Source organism: Onychostoma macrolepis, chromosome 08 (genome assembly GCF_012432095.1).
Source record: "Onychostoma macrolepis isolate SWU-2019 chromosome 08, ASM1243209v1, whole genome shotgun sequence".
Classification (NCBI taxonomy): domain Eukaryota; kingdom Metazoa; phylum Chordata; class Actinopteri; order Cypriniformes; family Cyprinidae; genus Onychostoma; species Onychostoma macrolepis.
The window spans coordinates 6,707,408-6,724,803 of record NC_081162.1 but is presented as its reverse complement, the minus strand read 5'-3'; the positions used below and the strand labels follow the sequence as shown (position 1 = coordinate 6,724,803).

Here is a 17,396-nt window from a genome sequence, read left to right as displayed (position 1 = left end):
TCTTCAAAACACACACAACTCACCTGGACATGGATGCGTTCATGGCAAGAGCTGGGTAAGGGTGACGGAAACCCCCGGCGGTGATTGGATACATGGGCTGACCCTGCCTGAGATGCACAGAGAGAGACAGTGAATCAGTATGAATCAGGGTGTGAGGACAGTAGCTATTAAGACTGTGGGATACTCACTGTGGGACGAGCCACCCTAATGGGTGAGGGATCTGCCCCATGGCCCCAGGGGACAGGGGGTAGTAGGGGGATAGCTCTGAGGGGTGAGGGGTCCGAGGAATACCTGAACCAGAGGTACACAGTCTGTCAGTCACATGACAGAGGACAAAGAGTCCAGTTGAAACTAAGTAGAGTGTGCAGTACCTGTCTTTGGGTCCAGGATCTCCGGCGAGAGGTGGGCTGGAGGAGTTCCTGGAGAAAAGTGTTCATTGCTGTAGGTGATGAGGGGGGTCAGGGGGTGCATGTGAGCATGCTGGACCACCGGGACCTTATTAGACTGAAAGAGAGAACGAGACAGGATCAGGTCCAGACTCTTTATAAAAGACAGGAAATCAAAACGGACCCTTTTTATCAGCATTGTTTGCAAGTGTAAGGATTACTATTGCTTACACATAGGGTTAGTGAGTTGAACAGTTTGAAATAGGAATAATTATAGCAAATAATTCAATACCAAGTAATTCTATGGAATGCAAAAGTGCACTTTTTTTGTTGTCTTGGTTCCAGAAGTACTTTTCCTATTTTTTTTCCCCATAGGGATTTTTAAAAAAGTATTCTTTCAAGAGTTATAAGCCATGAACAAAACCATCCAGCTACAAGGTCAACCACAACACCACAAATTTTTAGGTTTTTCTTTGCAGAACCATGGTAAATGTAGTTTTTCTACCAGGAATTCTGATGTTAAACACTATTATTTAAAAAAAGTATTTAATAATGTGGATTGATAATCTAAAAAAAGCATATGCCATTGATTAACAACCTCGTAGCTCACAGTATGTCTGTATTTAATGATTTATAAATGGTTCAAAATCAATTCTCCTACAGAGAAACTTAATGGTATTTTTAATCTCCAGAATCCGACTCTTGCACTCCATTTCACATTTGATTATTTTTGCTTTTTTACATATAAATGCACGTGTAACGTATGACTCAAACTAGACTCAATTAGCATCTTTGTTCTTTTGTTTTTAAGCTATTTGCTTTATAGCTTGTAATGAGTTTCTTTGCTCTTTATTTTACTACCGACTATTTAATTGAGAATCTGAAGTAGATACTTGAACATGACTTAATTGAGAAATACTTGAAAGACACTTGCCATGGTTTCAACTTAATTAGTTGCGCTGTGTGTTTAGCAGAAGTGTGTCAGCTGTAAACTACACTGGTTGTGTAAAAAAATGGTTGTTTATGTATGAGAGGATATATAAATGATGAGAAATATATCAGTATGTATGTGTGACAAGCATGAAGCATGAATCTGGCCGTGCTCCAAGGAATGCTGGGAGAGCTTAGCTTCACACCCAGTGCCACACCAAAGCCCTGTGTACACAGCATGTATTTCACTACACTCACTCAACACAAGACGACACATTACACTGTAGTGCATAGTGCACACGTACAGCATGCCATTATGACACTCAGTTAGTGTAATGAAACCTGAATCTACACCAGTGACTGAAGTTGCACAATCTAGTTCACATTTGTCTGTTTGTTAGCAGAAGCGAGCGAGAGATGTTGTGGTTCGGGCAGCACATCTGTAGGACTGAGGAATGACTGCATCAATATTTCATCATCCTGAAAACATTGCTGAAACCACAGCGACGTGATTCTGGAGTTTGCTTTATAAGGTGAGGAAAGAAAATATAGACCATCTCACTCGTCACTCCACAACCTTTATTTCCATGACAATCTGGTGGCCGAGATAATATTGAATACTGCCAAAATGGTACAACAGTTTGGTGTTGTATAGGAAAACTACTTTGGTTGTTTATTTTTAAAAGTACAATGTGTTTTTTTTTTTTTTCAATGTTACAAAAAGCCATTTTCATAACCCGGAACACCAATATTTCTATTATTATTTCATACCCTAAAACTAATAAAACGGTCGGTTTTAATATCTAAAATATTGTGGAAAATATCAAACTGATTAGAAATAAAATAAATTGTTAATTTAGGCAACATTAAATGAACAAATGGTGGTTGCACTTTATTTATTTCTTTTATTTATTTGCACAATTAATTTTGACATCTGCTAAAGATTATATTTAAGTATAACAGTGGTTCTCAACTTCCAAGGGGGCCCTCCTTATTTAAAATGATTTAAAATAAGAAAAACAAGCATTAAAATAAAATAAAATATAAAATTTTAAAATCTCAACAAACCAACGATTCCCACGGTTTTGAAAAACATATGAGGTAGCCTCATTTCAAAAGTGTGATTTGTAGACCCAGAAAAGTCATAAATGAATACAATCTTAAAACTCCATGGGCATTTTTATAATATATAATATCAATATACATTTTTCTAGTTATGCCCAGCTTTAAATTACTTTATTTGGAAAAAATTGCAAGCAAAAAATATTTTAAAAATCCTTATCCTTAATCCTAAACTGGAAAAAATCATAGGGCCTTTGATAATTGTTGTACACAGTGGAAATCAAAAATGTTGAAAACCACTGCAATTGACAACAAATGTAATTTAAATATGAAAACTCAGTGTGCAAAAAAATGAGTGTGCACAATTATACAGTATTGGCCAATATTCCATATTGTACCAGATAATAAAGTAAACACTACACCTATAAAGTCGCAAATGCATTTGACTTAACATGCTTTTGAATGCAACAATGTTCAATAAAAGACTTAAACGGTTGATAAAAAATTTATATGACAGATGTTTGGAAGAGAGATGGTGTAAAACAAGAGATCCTGGTGAAGTTAGCTGAAAAGGAAAGTGGAGAAAGTTATTTGAAAACAAGCTCTTTTCTTTTGAACAAGTTGATCAATGTACTATAAGACCATGAATGTGTCTTAAATGTCTTAATTTCATGTCTAATATCTTGTTTTCTGACGTCTTGATCAAAATCCTGTCAACAGGGGGCAGACTACAGCGGGGACGTGCAATCTGTGGCGCTGAAAGACCCAACAGCTTTAAAATTCACTAACAAGCTGTCAACTATTTCCCAGCAGCCACTGCCAAGTTGAGGGCACTTTGGTATTCACTATCTGCAGGGCACGAGTGTGAGAGTACGTGAAAAATCAGAGCTGCAGAAAGGAAAGCTAAACGGCGTTAGTGTGGGTCTAGAGCTGGCAGAGGTCTGTGGCGGTCTGGCCAAGAGGGCACGGCTCTGCTGGGCCGGGCAGAGGAGAGCAGCCTGCTGTTGGCCGTGGAGGCCGCGTTCAAGAGGGTAGGAGGATTTCGCTCAGCCAAACATGATTCTCAATCCTTCACATCTGACATAAATTACTAGGCAAACAGCCCCTGGGTACAAGAGTAACCAACAAACCAAACAACCTCCTGAGCCGTGTGTGTGTGTGTGTGTGTGTGTGTGTGTGTGTTGCTCTTTCCTTTCCAGTGGGAGGTTCTGAGTCTTTGAGGAGTCTTTTCAAAAAAGGAGGAAAGAAGAAAAAAAAAGGACAGAAAAAGAAAAGAAGGAAAAAAGGAGAATGCATGGCATGCTGGGATAGCTGAGCCTTGTTTGTCACTGAGGCAGGAAGCGGATGTAAGAGTGGGCAGAACATGACATCAGCATTTACAGGGACACACACAAAGACATAGAAAGCTTTGGTAGACTTAGTATTTTTAGTATTACAGCAGCTACACGCACAGAAATACAGTACAAATATAACAAACATGCATAACATAATAGCTGAAATTTAATGACCGTATTTACTAGAAAAACAGAAATACCTAATGATAAATATCCAATATTTTCTGGAATTATTTTCAGTCATTTTTTGATGGGAAAATGAGGCAGATCCGAACCTGCACTGCCAGAATGAGCATCACAGCTCAATGTTTTAATAAAAAAAATCTTAAAAAAATTATGAAATGACCTTTGTTCTTCAAATCCTATGAAATCAGTTTTATTTGTTGCCAAATTAAGTTTATTTATTTAATTAAAATCATGAAACGTATACAATTTAACAACAATTTATTAAGTTTAAAAATATATATTTTATATATAATATTATTTTATAATATATTTTATAGGCCCTATGAAATAGATTTTATTTATTCTTTACTTCCGTTTTATTTTTAACAAATTCTGAGTTTTCTTGGACTTTAATTTTAATGGTTTAAATAAATTTTAATGAACAGAAATAATGTCTAATCAACTGAATTCGCAAATGAAATGTTTTGCTCTTCACAGAAATTCTGTTTTGTATTAAAAATTTTCTAGTAATCAAAAGAAGACATAAGAAATTAATGAAATTAGTTCAAGTGTTGCACAACAAATGTGTACTAAAATTAAAACATGAAAGAAAATTGTGTGATTATTCCTTAAAACAAAATTGTAATAACAACAACAACAACTATTATAGTTATTATTATTGAGGTACATTCTACTGTACAATAGTGCTATACTTTATAATTACTGTATAATTACTTCAAGTTAAAGAGAAGTCTTATTTTGGCAGGCTGTATTAAAGAGCATTACAGAAATAATAGGACACTACTGAAGGGCTTCAGTATGCAAAAACAGGTCCATATGAACACAAAGAGCACACACACACACACAAATATTAATATATTATATATATATATATGATGCTACCGACATCTCAGTGTCTTTTTTGTGCACGGGACTCTGGGTTGTTTAGTGCCTTATGCAACAAATCTCAAAAGTTTGAGAGAAAATGAGTGAGAAAAAAAGAGGATCATGGAAATGTACAGCTGTTCCTTACTTCAAGAGCCACAATTCTCCACTGTGTTGTACTGAAAAACTCCCACGCAATCGGTGGTTGGTTGTGTACAATATGGATCCCAATCCCCAAGCCACAAAGCTTTCCCATCGGAGGCCTCGTCGCTAGGCTAACTTAATCAACTGGCCTAGCTTATCACATGCTGACACACAGTAAAACAGTGAGGGCTCCGTTGCATTCACACACACACACAAAAGGTGGTGCAGCAGAATATCAAGCAAACCTGTCTTCTGAATTATTGAACATTCTGGAGTGAACAGAATAACACATTAGCATAGCGACCTTATGGGTTCATACTGACAAAGCTGAGTGTGTGAGTGTGTTTGTGGGAGGACGAGGGATTGGGAATGAAATAAAGGATGAATACTAACAGTGGATTGTCCTGTTTGTTTAATCCAGCTATGTTGTTTTGTACAACTGTCAGAATTTGGAGGTCAAATGTAAAATGTTCCACTTTAATTGACTGGGATTGTAGGAGAATATAACATGTTGGGTGAACAGAATCAGGAAATGATGCTTGATGTTGCCTGTCTGAGCACCACAACACCTCAGATAAAAAGAAAAAAATGTGCTAATTCTGAGTTTAAAATCAGAATAAGTCTCATTATGAGACGACGTCACAATTACGAAAAATGAAAAACAAAAGTTGCTTTTACAAGAAAATGTGATTTTTTTTTCTTGCAACAGTTTCTGTGATTAAATTAGAGGAAAAGTCGCAATTGAGAGATATGAGGTAGTGATCGTGAGAAATTTTTGCAATTCCGATAAAAAGTCGCAACTGAGAAATGAGATAACAATCGTGAGAAATAGCTGCAACAAGAAAAAAAATCGTACAACCATTTAATTTCTTTTCTTTTTTTTTTCTTTTTTTAACCGAAGCAAACATGAGCTTCCATACATTGGGCTTCCAGTTGTGACAACGTTATATTCTAACGTGGGTTTTTATTGGCTGAAAAATATACAATTTAATAAGCTGCCATACTGACCCGAATATAAGACAATGTTTTTTTTCTTGGAAATGCATCTGAAAAAAAAACGCGGTCGTGTTATATTCAGGGTCTAGACATTGACATGTCAATAATATACCCACAACAATAGGTGGCGCCAAATACGTGTAAAACAAGTGTGCCAAGAAATACGTACAGTAATGTTAGAACATCGCGAGTGAACACAAAAGAAAAAGAAAAGATTACAGTGGCATGAGTCGTGACTGTCATGTTGCCTGATGGGACCAAACTTCCTCTGTAAGTGATTTTAAAACGTAAGACAGTACCCAGATTTGAAGACTACAGTAAGATTTCACTTCTACCGTTAATAAAATTTTGCTAGGCTACTATGAGATGGATAGCCTAATTGTTATATAATTCAGATGGGCTACCCGTTATTTTCATGGTTTATCAAAAAGTGTATATTTAAAACTGTGATTGGTGGTACATTTTAGCAATATTTACCATACTTTCAAAACAAAAAATGTATCAAAAAGAAAAAACAAGATTTTTCCAAAAGGTACATCTTGAAAAGGGGGGTCGTCTTATATTCAGGTCAGTACGGTATTTAATAATTTAATAAGCCATTCTTATTGGCTGAATAAGTTGACAATTTCAATAATAAAAAGACGTCTAATGATCAACCTATGGTCAACACATTAGCACTGATCTCCATCTTTAGTATCACACATGTGATATTTTTCAGGTATGCTGTGGTCACTTTGTTGTTTGGTGATAGTTTTCGCTCCTAGCAGGTCATATTCACGGCGCCGTTCTCCTCCATAAATAAAAAACCTTAAATAAAGACACACCTGAGCTCACCCTTCAGTCACCCTCTTCACGCCCTGACGCAAATTCCCCTCATCGAGTCTGACATTCAAGATCAGATGTTTTCTCAAACAATCCTCCAGCCAACGCCAAGGTTAAGCAAATCCCTTCGCTCCAGCTGTCGGCCGTAAAAAGGGCCAGAGAGGGGCGTCCGGGCGGAGGAACGCCACAGGAAGGAAGACTGCGCTCTCATCAAATCCTCAATACTCGCTGTTCAAGTACAGCTAATTTGATTGCCATTACTCGACTACACGTCGCATTTTCTGCTGATCCCGTAATGCGAGTGCATGCATTTTATAACGTTATATTAAGCAAATACGATAAAGGCCTAATGGCCAGGCTGGGCGGTGAGACAAGGCTCTCTGTGTTTTTTAAGGACAATCTCATGGTGTGCTTAGAGGTTAGAAAGAGTTCAGGGGTTACTGTGACAAAGCGAGTCTGAGCCGGATAGAGGAGACTGAAACAAACAAACACACACAAGCAACTGATTGCCCTCCGGCTGCCAAAGACTCAATGATGACATTGTCAGTTATCCGTCTGTATTTATTATGTCATAATTTACTATGTCTCGCTGTCACAGGGACATTTCAGACTGAGTAAGAGCAAAAAATCAGTCATTAAAACCACTAATAGCTGCTAAGTAGCTGAACTGTTCTTTAAAGGCTGGGAATAACTGCTAATGAGGCAATGCTTTAATTTATCGCTTTGATTAGTCATACAACTTAATCATATTTATTGTCAGATTAAGGAAATCAGAAAAATCAAATTGTTTACAATGTCATGAGACTCTGATTCACATATTTTCATGTACAGTGACCCCAAAAAGTATTTGGACATGAACGGCACACTTCAATTATCATATCAAATAATAAATGTAAAAAAAAACACTATTAAGCAAAACTTTTCACAAAGATTTTAAATAAAAAAAAAAACAGTGACTGCAATTAAATTAAATTTAGACAATTTAAAGAGTACCCCAAGTAAAAACTTTTCCAAATGCTTTGGTTTTATAAAATCCATTACTTCTATTATAATCCATAAATTGGTTACTCCAAATAAAAAAATAAAATACTTTTTTTTTTCCCTTTTAAACCATTTTTATTTAATTAATTTTATAATTTCCCACTATTTAAATAAAATTCAATGTAGATTATCCACTATGTAATGTTTGTTAATTTTTTTTTTTTTTTTACAATATATTTGACATTAAACAACACTTTTCTATTCTTAAATCCCGTGTGGATTATCCCATTTATAATGTTTGTTAATTTTTTTTTTTAATTTACAATAAATTTTACATTAAACAACACTTTTATATTCTTAAATTCAATGTGAATTATACATTTTATAATGTTTATTTTGTTACAAAAAAGGTTACATTCTTAAATTCAGTGTGGATTATCTATTGTATAACGTTTGTTAATGATTTTTTTACACTAAATTTTACATTAATCAATGTAAAATTGTTTATATTAATCAAGTATTAGATGTTTAAAGTTTGATGAGCATATCTGCGTGCAGAAAAGTCACTCTTTCACCTACTCTGCTTTTGAACTGGTTTAGTATGGGTCAGTCTGCCTGACTCTCCCTCTGAAGTTCCTCATGTTGTGTGTTTGCATGTTTCACCCTGACACATTCTCACACACACACATTTACATGCTCCACCACAGCAAGAATGTAACGCTCTGGTTAAATTTATCACCTCTCATCAGCTTACCAGAGGTGAATCAAACCACACAGGTCTGCTGAGGACACAAACTTCCATCCTGCAAACCTCCCGACCTCCAACCTGCCTGACTGGAATTCACACAGATCTGCCCAACAGGGAAGCTCGCTCTTATCCAGCAGCGATCACTGTACACTAAGGAGTGGCATATGTGTACCACGCATTCTGGTTTGAGCCAGAATCACTGAGAAAACAGCTTTCATTAGTTATGTACCTACAGACAACCAAAACTGCTTGATCATAACTGACCATGTACAGTACAAAATAAATTAATTTTATTCTCAAATACGTTGTAGGCTGGAAACACTGGGCTTTTTGATTTTTTCCTCTTCAGAAAAGCTGTTCTCACTGCACACCAAACAAAAGCAAATGCTTTGCATGGCAGTCCACATCAATTACACAAATCAATACAAGCTCAGGTAGCCTTTATGTACATCAATAAAGATTACCTGACACAACTATTAAAAACACATCGGGATTTGGTATGGGGGGAAAAACATCTGAATGTGATTTGCTTAAATTCAGTGTGGTCTTGTATACGTCAACAAAAACAAACATGTGAATGAATCATTCACAATAAGATCAGAAATAAAATTGAGTGACTTCTCGGGAGAAACAGCGCCGCCATCTTGTCAAGTTTTTTTTTAGACTAAATTTAACGAGAAAATCATGCGACATATTCGATTTTTTTGAGTGGACATTTTATGAGCTGTATATCCGAAGACAGTGTTTGTCAAGTTCAGGCGTCAGGTAGGCTAATGTTAAGTCAATTGTGGCACTGAATAAATATATTTGTACTTAACGTTAGACTGAATTTATCAAAACGTATATTTAAAAGGTGTAAATGTTTTATTTAAAATGTATATAATTTATACACAAACGTACAACACATAAAAACATTGAATAAAGCGGCGTATGATAAACGTGACTAACAACAAGCCACGGTGAAATGTCGCTCTTTTCAAACGGGGCGGATTACACAGCGTTTCTTTTCTCGTGAAGGCGCCTCGGAAGAGAAGTTCGTCATTCCGAACGGAAATAAACAACTGAATCGTTTCACGAGGCCGTTCAAAGCATCTCAGTCAGTTCCCTAGGTAGTGAATCACTAGATCGTGCACTGGGGAAGACCATTGCTGCGTCCCAATTCGCATACTATCCGTCCTAAATAGTATTCGAAAATAGAATTAGTATGTCCCAAATCACAGTATGTTTAAAAAAGTATGCCAAAGATTCCCGGATGGTCTACTACTTCCGGCTAGAATTCGAAGTGCAGATCGATGCACACTCTAACGGCTAATATTGCCCACAACACATTGCACGGTGGACGAGGAATCGATCAGAACTACAAACACGCATAAAACGTATTAAAAAACTACAAACATGGCGGATATGCACGACCAACGGACAGGTAGAGAAAGTGATTTGAGTGATAAATAATCAATGTCTAACCTGATTAAAAAATATTAATTTAATGTTATCCACGTTATATTTCATCTGCAGCAACACTGTGAACTTTTATAATGATACGTTTGGTCATTAACTTTTAAATGCATCATTATACAAACACATGAGCAGAGTTCTCAGCGTGAAAGACCCGCGATGTGCTGCTTTATTTCTCTCCAGTAGGGTAGGAAATCAAATTAAAGGATATGTGGATGATGTTAACTGTGATAAGATGATTAACAGGGCAGTTTAAACAGTGACAGGATGCACGTAACTAAGCAACAGAGCGTCCGTTAAAGAAGCAGCTATGACGAAGTAGTATGTCCCAAAGCCTGCCTACTATTCTGCTACATACTCAAAAGCATGTACTTTTTCTTCACAAAAAGAGTACATACTTTTAGGGCATAGTATAAGTAGGCGAATTGGGACGCAGCACATGATCAGTAAACACTGGGACAATTTATCAATCAATTTGTTAAACGTCACCACTGGTATTTATCAACAACGTTATATTTTGATATTATTCAGTCCGATGAAGGCGCGTCTGTGACTCAGCGATAAGGAAGATTAAGAATGGCTATGGAGATTATACAAGGCAAGATATTTTCTTTATTTGTAAGTAATTTAGACTTAAACATCATCTATTTTTACGATTTAATTGATCTTGACTTAAATATCTTAGTTTCGCCGTGCCTACACTTTCTCCGGCCTTCCCTGCTGCTTTGATCATTTTAAAGATATACTGTCGACTATATGCATCATTTTAATGATTTTAAACACATTTGTCATCTCGAGGCAACGTTACATTTCACTTTCACGCACTCATCTAACTTGCATGAAAGTTATCTGTGTGTAAACCTTTCATTTTCGACCATGTGCATTTTCGACTATGTGCATCTTTTTAGGCAAATTACGCGTGTATGATTTTTTTATTTAAAATGATAGCTTTGTCATCTCAACAGCCTATGCATTTTTTACATAGAATTTTCTGAGAGGTACGATTTGTAGGCTACTGTGTGACCACTAAAGAAGTGGAATATGCATTCATGTCATGCTGCGTTGTAATTTCATTACAAAACACGAGCAATGTGTCGTCTCGATTTTAGACACATCGTCGTTGTGATATCATTTCAACATTGACTCCAGTGTGGGATAATCAATCAGTTACGTTAAGTATAAGTTTTTTGTTTGTCTTGTTTTATTATACAGTATAACTAAACTTTACTAATTTCTTTGCAAAAGTATTGATGCTTTCTCTCTCTTTTTTGACTTAGATATGTGAGTGTATGAAAGCTACATGTAAAAGTTTATAGGAAAGGTGCTAATCTACATAAGATGTTCAGCAGCAAAGGAGTTGCATCTACACAGAAGATAGCACACATTATGGCAGTTGCAGACAAGGTGTGGTAAATTGTATTTAATTTATTTAGAACTAATTACAATGATTGAACTTATCAGCTTCTATTATTGTGCCATTTTTAATATGTTTTTAATGTTGTCAATTTCAGTGCGATGACACATCAAACGAGTGTGTGTGTGTGTGTCTACCTCAAAGAGGACATGACAATAGTCAAAGAATTCCAGGTTAGTATATATACACTTTTTTTTGTACGGACCTAAACATACATTACCAGACTGCATATTGTCAATATTTCAGTGAAACTAAACAATATGTTTTTTTTTTTTTTTGCCTTAGGACTGCAACCCTGAAGTCACTCTGAGACTTTCCAAAGAAGGTAAAGGTGCTGCTGAGGATGAGCCAGATGTTGGAGTTTTGATAGATGGTGTGAAGCTGCTACAACACTTAAGAGTGTATTTCCTTTGGATTAGTAATGCTGTTCAGACTGATCTACGCTCTCAACTTAATCTACCCTCAGAGTCTCAAATTCACATTTGAATTCTTCTAGAAAGCACAGATAAATTTGGATGGCAGCGAGCTTTCCTAAAAGGTTCAAGCACTTAAAATTAAAATGTTTCAGTCAATAGGACATGTTTCCAACAACTGGAGGGATATTGAAAAATTTTAAGTTTAAAGACATGACAAGGATACCCTGAAAGAGATTCTGCAGACTGATGACACTAACTCCAGCATGCAAGAGACTGCACCTAACCTTTCGGTTTCCTCTAGCTGTAATACTTTTGATATGGGAGATGTTAGCCCTAGTGCTACTGACTCAGTCCAGGAAGTCAACTTATCTGATGACTCGTTTTCCAGCAGCAATGAGACTTTTACTTGTGTATCCTGAGTCAAGAACCAGTTCTTGGCCTCAGGTTTTTAGTAGTTCCTTGTTCTTCATGTTGTGATTAAACTCAACTTCAGAGAACTGAATGCCACTTATTCCACCACCAAAACTAAGAACTGACATTCAAGAGGAGATCTTTAGGTATTCAACAAATCACACCGCAATGATTAGGACACTATATTATATACACACACACACACACACACACATATACATACATATATACATATATATATATATATATATATATGGGTTGGGTACCGAACTCGGTACTTTTAAGGGTACGGACGGCATTGCGTCGGTACTACAGAGTATCGATTCACATTAAATCATTTGGTACCAAATTTTGGTACCTAAGAACGCATTTGGGCGCATACGAGAGAGACAGAGAGAGACCCTGTGACTTGTCACCCCTGCAACTCTTTAAAACACAACACAGAGGGCCAACCGAAATGTTCTGAAGTGTGCTTACATTTCTAGGGTCATATGGTTTCCGCGAAGATGTGGACAGGATGGCGGAGTCCATTCATAAAAACGGAATTTTACTTTATAGCGCGGAATGACACGGAATTCGGCAAGTTTTGGATGAATAAAAATGTCTGTCACTTAATTCGAATCGCGATATGAACTAGCGTATGTGAATATTAAAACGCAAAAAAGACGGTTTAAATATGAATCCTGCATGTTCTGTTAGCCTCGGTATGTATGAATGGCAGAGACGCGGTTTTGTTTAGTAAAAAAATACTGAAGCACACGTGAACTCGCTGTGATTTTCGGCCTCTGCATCTCACTACATGAACACATGAACTTACAGGCTGTGAGAGTCACTTCATGAGAATTTTACCGTTTCATTTGAGAAAACCAGTATCATATCATACTGTATACACACAGAAACTTCACGCAACCTGTCAAAATAAAAGTGCGGTTTAACATGTAACAGAAATATATTACTCTTGTATTACTTTTGTACAGTATAATGTACGTCTTTATATATTCCATTTACTGACAAATTTAAATAAAACAATTAAATTATAAAAATAATTATTACAACCACATTAACAACTTAATTGCAGAAAAAAATACAATTATTATTATAACTTTTTTAAAGGTATATTCACATAATTTTTCTACCATGTATTAATTTTAACAGTAAACCTCTGTTTGTTTGCCAAAAAAATAAATGGGTTTCATTTTGATTTGATTAAAAATAAATAAATGCTTCATGCCTTCATTTGATTATCAGAAAAAAAATAAAACAAGAATTTCTGGAAGAAAAAAAAAGAAAAACAATTGTAGGGTCCTATTGTTCAAAATGTTGAAATTGAGAGTTTTGGACTTATTTTTTCACTGAAATAAATGTTTTTGTTATTACACAGAGAGTAAAGTACCGAAAAAAGGTACCGTTACCGAATTTCAGATACCGGTACCGTGCATCGGTTCAAACGTGAACGGTACCCAACCCTAATAAATAAATAAATAAATAAATAAATATATATATATATATATATATATAATTTTTTTTTTTTAAGTGTAGAAGTTGTCATCACTAGTTATATGTGAAGTAAAATATAATAGTTGCTTTCCTTTATTTTTTTTAACTTTACATTTTTTGTTTGTTTATTTTCCCCCAAGTTCCCCAAGTAAAGTCTTATATGTTTGGAATGACATAAGGGAATTGAAACTTGAAGGAATTACAAGATATAAATGCTGAAGTACAAGAGAATCATAAGAAATGCAGAATTATGAGACATAAAAGCATAATTACAAGGTTAACAAGATAAAAAGAAGAACGAGATAAGAATTATGATATATAAATGCAGAATTGTGAGATATAAATGCAGAGTTACAAGATATAATGCAGAATCATGAGATATAAACAACTGCAAGCTTTAAATTCAGATTGAGATATAAACTGTCTACAATTGTGAGATATGAATTCAAAATTCTGAGAAAAGTCAGAATTGTGTGATATAAACAGAATTATGACAAACAGAATTATGAGAAATAAAAGCTGAATTGCAAGCTAGAAATGCAGAGTGGCACGATGTAAATGCAGAATTATAAGAAAAAAAAGTCAATTATGAGACTTAAACGCAGAATTATGAGATATAAACAAATGCAAGCTATAAAAGCAGAATTGTGAGATAAACTATAAAAAGACAGTTTTTTTTTTTACTCTCTGGCAGAAAAAAACTGATACACATTCTGAGAAAGTCATGGTATTTGTGCCATCTGTCTGGACAATAAATGTCCATTAGTTTTATCTTTTTTTTTTTTCCATCTGATGCAATGGCATTTGAAGTGTCTGCATACTTAATAGTGGCCACTGTGTGTGTGTGTGATACTCACTAATTGTCCTGGAGTAGGTGATCGTGAGTCTCTGAGTGCTGCTGAGCCTGGAACGTCCAGAAGAGGCCATTTCATCTGCAGATACTGTCAAACACAACAACAAAACACAGATGAGACACCAACACCGCATGTTAATTCACATCTCTCTATCAAAAGTCAATGGAAAAATTTGTGCACAAAACAGGTGCAGAAACTTCACCTCAGTGGGTGGCAAAGTCAACCAACACGTTTTGTCAGACCTGTTTACAATAGCACCTTTAAAAACGGAGGAGTGTGTGTGTCTAGACAGGCCTTGCTGATGACTAACCATGGATGAATGAGTGAAACAAACGTCGTACTGAAAAGAGACTTAACAGAATCTTGCAGCATGAGATCTGCTTCTCAGAGGCTCATAAATAAATCGAACGGTCAGCAGAGAGCAATTCTACTCTCAAACACCTGTGTCTGTATCGTGTGTGTGTAACGGAGAGAGAGTGAGAGTGTGAAATCTGTGTTTGTCGGAGAATGTGTTCCTCCCAGAGCCCAGCTGTGGGCGACTATCGAGGAGTGTGTGTGTGTGTGTGTGTGAGTGAGTGTGTGTGTGTCGTGTAGGGGACAGCTGAGAGGAAATCCCATGGAGAGAGGTGGGAAAACTGGACCGTGGTAAAAACACAGCCACATCTATAAAGCTCAAGTGAATAGCCCTGCACTTTTGACCTCTCCCTGTATCACTTCAACTAGTGAACAGAGCAAACTTAGTGTGGCCCGGGCCGCATGTGCTCCACCATGGGCCAAACAGGTGTGCTGATACTCGCTAACGCACAATGCACTTTTTTAATAAATGCAGTGGTTGTGTTCAGATCTTCTTGTTTTGCTTCATTTGGTCTTATGGTCATAGCTGAAGTCTCAGCGGAGTTCACTTCAGACATCTGGTTTGTATATCAGTTCTTAACTGCCGGATACAGCAGATTTTCATGTGCATGAATTTCTTAAGGCTGCTCAAGAATTTAAAATTCATTAAAACACATTTAGTTTGAGCTAATATTCTCTTAGTAGTATTTGAAGGAGTGTTTGAGCAGAGCGCATTCAAGTCAGCAGGAAATCAAAACTGACCCGGTTCATTTTCTTAATGCATGTTCATGCTCCTAAAGCTACACTTGGGGGAAAAGAAAAAAAAAAAACCTAGGATTTACATTACTCAGAAATTGTTAGCAATTTTTAAATTAATTATGTATATAAAAAGTGTGATATATAATTACAAAAACTTTAACACTGAATTGAACGTGAAAATTTAAGCAAAAAGAGTGAAATAGTATTTTACTGTAAAACTTACTCCAATAATCAAACTAAATATTTTTAAATCATATTTATACTTATATATATATATATATATATATATATATATGGCTGTATTCATTTTAATATAAAATGACAAAAAAAAAAACTTCTGTAGAGTGTTGCTTGATTAGATCGATTGATTGCTTTATTTATATAAATAAAGCAATCAATCGATCTAATCAACAACACTCTACAGAAGTTTTTTTTTTTTTGTCATTTTATATTAAAATGAATACAGCCAAAAAGACAAAAAGCAGTGCCAACATTAAGGTGAGAGTATTAAAATTTTAACATCAGCTTTAGGTATTAAAGTTCTATACAATTTTGCCACAAAAAATAAATTATTAAATAAATAAATACTTTTTAATGCTACAATTTAATTTAGGCATCACTTTATAATTGAAAATATTAAAGATGTGTATTGATATTTAAATGGTATTACATATCATTCACCCTTAACATATATATTTTAAATTTTATTTAAAGTGGACTTTCACTTTAATTAATTTTATTATTATTTTTGTCCTAACAGCTTTGATTGCAACATGACACTGCATTTCTTCATAAAGCGCCAAAAGCTTTCATCTAAATGCAGTTTTAAATCACATTGCATGTGGTCATATGCAAATTACAAATGAAAAAAAAAACAAGTGTGTCAAGAACAGCTCACTATGCACTGATTGGATGATGGCCTCTCCTAAAATCAAACCAATTGTGTTTCTTAATGCTTATTGTCTAATTATCTACATTGTTAGTGCAATCAACATCTGACTTGGTCAAAACAAACTCTCCAGTCCACCTGCTCTGATTATAAGCACAAATAGTCATTGGGTTTGGCCAAATGTTGCCATTTCCCTTTAATAAACATGATAATTGAATTTAATTAACTGGTGTTTATATTAAGACTTGGATGCGGTTCATGACTGGAAATCCAGCCGGAAAATGCGAGACTTCGATTGAATTAATATGGGGTCTGGTCCACTTTTGAACCTTTACATCTTCGACCTTGCTTTCAAGCACAACGTTCATAGGAAGGAAGTTTACACGGCTACGGTTAAAAATGGAAAAGACATTATAGCACAAAAGGAAGAGGGGAGGGAGCGAGAGGACAGAGAAAGAAAAAAAAGAAAAAACACTTTCAGGAATGAGTTTTGTCTGAACAGGCCAAGGGTATTGTTTCCTGACAGCTGGGGGACTCGGGGGGGCAGAGCGGGCCCCTCATTCCCATCCAAAAGAGAGGAAATTCTTCGGGTTGACATCACTCATCTCCCCCTACTATCCCTGCCACACACACACACACACACACACACACACACACAAACGTATACCCCGAAAGCTGATGTTAAGGAAGGAATACTGGGCCCACACAACTGCTAAAGAGAAACAGAAGGCAGCCATTATTACTCTCTTTAGCTGCTCATGTTTTATCCCACTATAGGAATCCAGGCCAAGATATAAACACACACAGATCTACATATTAAGTCATAAAAAGTATATTTAACATGACAATGGCTTCCAGTAAAGAAGCCTAGTTCCAGTAAGGGTCCCTAGATCTGTCTCCCATCATTACCAGTGC

General features: G+C 35.8%; 1 protein-coding gene across 1 annotated transcript in view; it reads right to left on the bottom strand.

Annotated features, from left to right (window-relative positions):
- Positions 1-17,396, bottom strand: part of tcf7l1b (transcription factor 7 like 1b) — a 66,357-nt gene that overhangs the window by 11,083 nt on the left and 37,878 nt on the right. The window contains exons 4-7 of the mRNA XM_058784455.1: positions 14,504-14,587; positions 372-504; positions 189-291; positions 24-107 (exon numbers count right to left, since the gene is read on the bottom strand). Coding sequence (XP_058640438.1) covers positions 24-107; positions 189-291; positions 372-504; positions 14,504-14,587 — 404 coding nt within the window. The remainder of the gene's footprint in view (positions 1-23; positions 108-188; positions 292-371; positions 505-14,503; positions 14,588-17,396) is intronic.